General features: G+C 53.4%; 2 protein-coding genes across 5 annotated transcripts in view; one reads left to right on the top strand and one right to left on the bottom strand.

The window, feature by feature from the left end:
- Positions 1 to 2,393, top strand: part of LOC102290238 (BTB/POZ domain-containing protein kctd15) — an 82,719-nt gene extending 80,326 nt beyond the window's left edge. For both annotated transcript variants that reach the window (XM_014338274.2, XM_005936919.3), the window contains 3 exons: positions 390 to 534; positions 1,664 to 1,966; positions 2,045 to 2,393. In XM_014338274.2, the coding sequence (XP_014193760.2) occupies positions 390 to 534; positions 1,664 to 1,966; positions 2,045 to 2,206 (610 nt within the window). In that variant the 3' untranslated portion in view covers positions 2,207 to 2,393. The remainder of the gene's footprint in view (positions 1 to 389; positions 535 to 1,663; positions 1,967 to 2,044) is intronic.
- A 1-nt stretch (position 2,394) lies between these two features.
- The window catches only part of LOC102289231 (transcription initiation factor TFIID subunit 4), a 20,122-nt gene continuing 15,321 nt past the window's right edge, over positions 2,395 to 7,195 (bottom strand). For all 3 annotated transcript variants that reach the window (XM_005936913.2, XM_005936914.2, XM_042226678.1), the window contains 2 exons: positions 6,858 to 6,974; positions 2,395 to 4,512 (listed from right to left, as the gene is read on the bottom strand). In XM_005936913.2, the coding sequence (XP_005936975.1) occupies positions 4,351 to 4,512; positions 6,858 to 6,974 (279 nt within the window). In that variant the 3' untranslated portion in view covers positions 2,395 to 4,350. The remainder of the gene's footprint in view (positions 4,513 to 6,857; positions 6,975 to 7,195) is intronic.

The following is a 7,195-nucleotide window of genomic DNA, read 5'->3' as shown; positions in this document are numbered from 1 at the left end:
CTCCTCCTCCTCCTCCTCACCCAGCACGCGCGGACTCCTCCTCTCAGTGAGTCACAGCTGCTGAAGTTTGGAGCTTTTGAACGAGCGCGCTCAACAACAGACGGTTTCTATGACATCATCACCTTCATTCTCAGGTGTGTTGAACTGATCCAGATGTGCCTCTGTAAACATCAGCACAGGTTGCAGCATGAGCCCGTCCTCGTCCACTTTGAGTTCGTGGGGTAAAATCAGGATTTTCTTTTTCTGGCGCTAACCAAGAGAACGCTTCAGTTTTATCTGCTCTGCGTTCCTCAGATCTTAGTACTTATTGGCGCTCTGGCTGCATGTTGTTGACCTTTGACCTCGGGCAGTCTGACATCAGACCGTGACCCCGGCTCGTGTCTCTGCAGGATCAGCCGGCTGTTCAGCGGTGCAGAGCCCATCGTGTTGGACAGTCTGAAGCAGCACTACTTCATCGACCGGGACGGCGACATCTTCCGCTACATCCTTAGTTTCCTGCGCACCTGCAAGCTGCTGCTTCCTGAAGACTTCCAGGTGAGCCCCTGCAGCAGCCGGCACAGGTGAACGCCTGTTCACGGTTCAGACCAGTTGCATTACTGATGATCTTTATATGGCTGCCCATCCGTGAGCCTGGGTCTTCCTGTTAAAAGGGAATTTTTCCACAGGCAGCGGTCCGCTTGTTGATTTCCTGTTATTGTGCGACCCTCAGCCTGAAGTATGAAGCTCGCTGAGGCACACGTGTGATTTGGTGCTACATTAACAAACCTGTAACTGTATAACCCGTGAGCTTGGGCCAATCAGTGACCAGCAGAGCGCGAGAGGATCACATGCTGAGCAGAATCTAAATAAACTAAACCGAGACAACCGGCACGCGGTTTAGTTTATTTAGATTTCAGTTTCCATGGAAACAGCTAATGTTTATTTTAAAGTACTGTCATGGTCAAATTTCACAAATGTGTAAAACAAACTCTGAGGAGACGTGAAGAGTTTGACTCAGAGATGATTGGTTCATACTGAGACTCGTTTTAGCTCGGACTCTGTAACACGCCGATGCGGCGGCGCAGACGAGTGTCTTTTACTAAATGAAAGCAGGAGGTGTGTGTTAGCAGCATACTGTTTCCTCTGATCTGTGTGTGTTGTTACTGAGACACCCGGCTCACAGTGAGTCAGACGGCCCGCGGACACACCGCCGCTTTACATAAACACACCCACCCCCACTTCCACCGGGGGGGGGGGGGGGGGGGGGCTTCGATGCAGCAGGACGCCTGAGGCAGTGAGGGAAAAAGCCACAAACCTCCATCTGAGTGTCAGACAGAGAAAATCAGAGGCAAGAGAATTAAGTGTGCTCGGGTTTTCAGAATAAAAGCACCAGTACAGCAGGAATTGAAGGTCAGGAGAGTTGTCTTTTTTAAAGGGAAATAGGAAGGAAAGAATTAAAGGAAAGAAGAATTGGAGAGAGGATGTGATGTGGAGCTCCTCGTGCTGCTGGGATTCTTCTCTGTGATTGGTAGATTGATCCTACATGCTCCAGCTGTTGATCTGACAGTTTTCAAATACCACGCAGGAAACAGGTCGTCCATCATAAGGTCATGTAATCAGGCTGATCTGTAATTAGCTTATTTATATTGATCAGCTGATCGTTGTCATGTGACTCTGTCCTCAGGACTTGCCCCAGCTGTACGAGGAGGCTCGGTACTACCAGCTGACTCCGATGGTGCGCGAGCTGGAGCGCTGGCAGGCGGAGCGCGAGGCCCAGCGGACGGCGCCCTGCGAGTGTCTGGTGGTCCGCGTCACACCTGACCTGGGCGAGAGGATCGCGCTGAGTGGCGAGAAGGTCCTCATCGAGGAAATCTTCCCCGAGACCGGAGACGTGATGTGCAACTCTGTGAACGCCGGCTGGAACCAGGACCCAACCCATGTCATCCGTTTCCCTCTGAACGGGTACCTGAGGCTCAACTCTGTGCAGGTGAGTCCGCTCGCATCGCCAAACGTTCTCCACACGCCAGGAGCCGAGTCTCATCTGTGCCTCCGTGTCTCCCTGCAGGTCCTCGAGCGCCTCTTCCTGAAGGGCTTCGAAATCAAGGCGTCCTGCGGCGGCGGCGTCGACTCGTCCCAATTCAGCGAGTACGTGCTGTGTCGCGACCTGCAGCACAGCCAGTCCGTCACCAGCACGCCAATCCGGATTAAGCAAGAGCCTCTGGACTAAAGAGCAGCGGTGACCGTGTCACCTGAGCACGCCGAGCACACCTGGAGCGGAGGCCTCAGGAGGCGGAGCTTGGCTGCCGTGTACATAATGGTTTTTCTAAGTGTCATTTTTATAAAGTGCTGTTTGTATATTTAATGTGTTTGTAGCTCAGCTGTTGTTCTCATAAAAAGAAACCACACAAAGCTCCGCCCACTTTCTCCTTCTCTTTATTTCATTTTTTTTGCAAAGGTACAAACGACTGTAAAACGGCCCAGCGGGCCTCAGGTGCGAATACACGATGTAGGAAATATAAATAGTCCCAAAAATGGCGTCCTTCAGTTCATAGGGCTCTACGCCATCGCCACACAGACCGACATTAAAGCGTTAAAAACCTTCCGGAAACTTTCAAACTGCATTTCAACCACGAGGCTCGAGTCCAGTCGCACGCAGCTGCCGCCAGGAGGAGCACTTCCTGTTTCACCTTAAAGGGACAGTCCGTCAGTCTACCTGCTGAGAGTCGTGACGTTCAGACCCCGCCCCCTTCCAATGAAGCCACTCGTCATCAATATTTTTTTCTAAAGAACGACTTCATGAGGAAAAATGGTTTTTTTCCTCAAACGTGTAGAAAGTTGGAATTTTAGGCTACAGTCGCCCCACGGTAACCGCGGTAACCACAGTTGCTAGGGAAAATAAATAAATCTGCATTCTGCAGATGGCGCTGCATTAAAATCCTCGTGATCACGTGGCCGATGTTTTCCGAGCTGCACGGAAACCATGCCGGAAGTTGTAATAGTTCACCTTCAAAGTAAAAGCTTTGGCGTCACAGGCAACAAGATTTTAGCGCGTTTGCAGACAAGGTGTGTGTTCAGCGGGCGATCACAACAACAACGGGTGGTTACCAGGGCGTCAGTCTGCGTTAACAGGATATTTGTAATTTCATTATCTGAGAAAAGAATCAGCTGGTTAATCGAAACAAACTGGACATTGATTTTTCTAATCGATAAAAATTTTTCAGGTTGTGAAATCTTGCTAGGTTTTGCGCTCGATTTGCCCGAAAACGCCACGACTTCACCGATCTGACCGTCCGGCTCTCACACAGATTTGTCTTAATGTTAAACTGTTCCTTTGACGAACACAACATCGTGAAAAGAAGCTCCTCCCATCACGTGACGGAACTGAGCCGAAGGATCTGAGCGCGATCAGAAAACTTTCAAAACAAAACGATGAGCCTGCGAGCCTGGCGTCCTGAGTGGGCCAACAGGAAATCTGAAGAGGTCGGGAAAGGTTTGACTCAAAGGCACCTGTTCAGGTACAGCGCTGGAGTCCGGAGGCGCTCGCCACCTCATCTCACAGAAGAAGCTCAGTGTCACGCTGCATGCCTGTCAGCTCAGCTCAGCTTTTTATGGCGTCACAGGAACACCACGTGAAACCACGCGAGACGGTTCACGTGTTGATTGGTGGACTAATTGCGTGGAGTTGCAGCGGAGGAGTTGCTGTGGACGAAAGGTTTCTAAGAGGAAGAGAAACCACAGCAACCAGAAACATTGGCGAAGAACAAAAGGACCTAAAGTGGCGCCCTGACGAACTCCACGCTGAAGTAGAATTTGCTCAAATGAGTAACTAAGAGAATAATTACAGGTGATGTTCCTCAAGTCAGCGGCTAGACACAACAGAGGAGATCTCCCACACAGCTTCTCGAGGTCCAGCTGGATTGTGGGTAATGGAGGGGCGGACTTAATAAGGCAGTTTATTTCCTGGTCACATGACTTGAAACAGTATTCAACAGCAGTTTGTTCCCGACGTCACTGCTGGACTCAACTACAGGAGTAGGCGTGGCCACAGCTTCGATAGCGTAACCCAGGCCGCGTTTCACACCCTGTTTTAAACTGCATCAACGAGCAGCCGAGCACCAAAACAGACCAGCCTTTCAGCCAATCACAATCTGTCCAATCAGCCTTGGATCTGGTTTCTGATTGGCCTGATCTGGATGAGAGCAGTGGAGTGCTCCGCTAACGGAAGGGCGAGCTGAGGCGGGATGTCCTTTTCTAAAAATAATCGTAAAAGCAGAGCTGAGCGTTGAAAGGTGCCGTAAGGACTGAAGACCAGAATCAAACACCTCCGCTGGAGGACTGGGGGCGAGGGGGGCGGCTGCGGTGGCTCCCTCCTCACTTCAGCAGAGCCTTGTAGAGTATCAGGGAGCGAGCCGTGGGCCGATCGTGCTCCATACAGAAGATTAAGTCCCTGAGGTTAACTCGTGTGATGCGCTGGCGGGGCTGCTGGCGGGAGGAGCCGGCCACGGAGGAGCCGGCGGCTGAGCCCGAGGACACCTGGAGAGGAGGAAGGAGAGAGGAGGCAGTGAGCAGGAAACAAACATGGAAGGAAAAAACATCCTGATGAGCTAAAGCTGCACTTGCTGTGCGACCTCTGACACACCGTTTGTCTCGCGGTCTTAAAAAGTGCCTGAAGCACAGCGACCTTTGACCTCCATGTTTGGTGCATTTAGAGATGCCGGGTCTATGCCGAGGCTCCGCCCCATGTCTGCACAAGCTCTCCCACGCTGCTTTAATCCCTCGCTGGGTCCAGACCTGCTGCCGGGCCACGCCTGCGTGCGGAGGGCGCGCCGGCAGCCGGAGGTCAGGTGACTCCCAGCCCTGCAGCGATTAGTCAAAGTACTGAGCAGCTGCTGCTCCAACATGCCCGTCGCAGCAGTTCCAGGCACACGATCTAAGGTGAGCCAATCATATTCAAGCATCCAAAACGAGAGAAACTGATGAAGCCCCCCCCACGACCGAAAAGGCCCCAATAATCCAGAAAGGCCCTGAGCGATGGGTTCTCACAGAGCTGCAGGTATCTGCAGTCAGCTGATGGCGAACGTGATGGCGAGCTGCAGGCTGACCCGATTACCGAAGCCGACCAGGCTTATGTTGGCGAGGAATTCAGAGCGAGCTGCTCCTGAGGATGATGGATGCTCTTCCTCCCTCTGCTGGATGTTATATGAAGGAAGATGGACTTCCTGTTTCATTCAGAGCTGACATCACCTCAGTGAAGGAGCTCACAACGCCACAGTGACACCTGCGTGCACGCATCTGCGACTCCGTCCTGTCAGCACGTGTCACGACGTCCGAGCGCTGCTCCCTCTCCCACTCCGCTGGAAATTTCCAGCACAAAGAGATTTGTGTTGCCTCTTTCTAATCTGCCCTGGAGCTGCAGCAGTTTGCCCTTCAGCATCCACTGCAGGCCCGATCAGGCTTCAGCTGGGTCTGCCCGCCCCGGACCCGCCCCCACCACCTCAGGCTGTAGCCTGCTCTGAATGCACGCCTGCAGACGCCGTGTTTCACCAACAGGAAGCACAAGCGCTTCCTTTCATTCGGCTTTGATCGCCTTCAGGCTCAGGTTGAACTCCTTTGTTTCTAACAGTGGGGCGCATTCGTGAGAACACCTGAGCAGGTGTCACGGCACAAACGCAGACTCTCCCAGCACCAACCACAGCTGCCCCGACACCGCCTCGCCCCACACAAATGCGACCTCTGTCCCTCAGCAGGCCGTCTAAGCTTGTACCATTAACACTGATGGTGTGTGAACTCACGCTCAGCGGGGGCTCAGGTAAAGGCTCCATCTACACCGACGCCCTGCGGGCTCATGAACGCCCCTCAGGGTGACTACAGGAGCCACGGCGGTTCACTCTGCAGCGCTGCTGCCACACGGTAAGGTTTGAGCTTCTCATTGAGCTGACTCCTCTGAGCTCAGAGCGTCCACAAACACAAACGGCGTCTGATCCTAATGCAGGCTGAGCTCAGTGAGCTCGCGCCACACACTCCATCGCGTGGTCATTCCTCTCAACCTCCAATCAGGCGCTTCATTTCCTGAGAAAAGCACTGACAGCTGCAAACATCTGGAGCCCACCCCAGTTCATAAGCCAATAAGTTAACTCATTAGTCAAACGAGCATGGCGCCAACACACCGTTACTAAAACATGAACACAGCACCTCCGACCGGAGTGCCTCGCCCCTGTTGCCCCGCCCCCACGCTTGCTGCCAGCTGCTCTGTATCTGCTAAACGAGCCCAGAAATGCTGGATTTCTCTGTAGGAGCTTGGCTTTGTCTGCGGCTGCTGGGGGGCCAGCCCCAGGCAGGACAGGATGGGCAGGGGGGCACCACCCACCCCCGCTGTCTCAGTTCATTTCAGAAATGAATGGCTGCCCCCGAGGGGAGGGGGAGGTGGCAGAGGGGGAAAGTCAGACCCTCACAGCCCCCAGGCACACACTGACCCCCTTCACTCAACTCTGCTCACATTCACAGCCTGAATTGAGGAGGAGGGGGGGGTCGTTATATACACGCGCGCTCTCTCGTGATTGGTCAGACACGCTGCAGGTTCTCCACTCTGTGCCATTAAAAGCGCAGCAGCAGAAGAAGTAAACCTACAGTTCCTCTGACGACCAGCGGAGGCAGCAGTGAGTCATCACCTATACGGGTGGATTTAGGTGGAGGTTGTTCAGTAATGAATTCAACTGGTCATGCAGGGGCTCTGAGCAGTAGCGCCCCATGATGCACAGCTGATTGGAAGAACAGCTGAGCTAGCAGCTGACATCATCACACATACACACTGATGATGATGATGATGTGGTTCCCTGCTGTGTTCTGTTTCTTACACCACCTCTGAGCTGGTGTCTTACCTCTGTGCCAGCTCCGCCCGGTGAGTCCAGCTTGCGTTTCTTGCGCGGGCCGATGGCGGCGAGCGCAGTGAGGTTGGCGTCTCTCTGTCGCATCTGAGCAAGCTCCTGCTGCTGCATCTGTGGGAACAATCAGAACATCAGGAATAATCACATGACTCAGTTTTTACACTTAATGAAGTCACAGACAGACGGACAGGCGCACAGACAGACGGACAGGCGCACAGACAGACGGACGGACAGGCAGACAGACGGACGGACAGGCAGACAGACGGACGGACAGGCAGACAGACGGACGGACAGGCAGACAGACAGACGGACAGGCGCACAGACAGACGGAC

The sequence above is a fragment of the Haplochromis burtoni genome, unplaced genomic scaffold (assembly GCF_018398535.1).
Source record: "Haplochromis burtoni strain Fernald_Lab_line unplaced genomic scaffold, NCSU_Asbu1 Contig_222, whole genome shotgun sequence".
Lineage (NCBI taxonomy): Eukaryota > Metazoa > Chordata > Actinopteri > Cichliformes > Cichlidae > Haplochromis > Haplochromis burtoni.
This window is presented reverse-complemented; position numbering and strand designations above follow the sequence as displayed.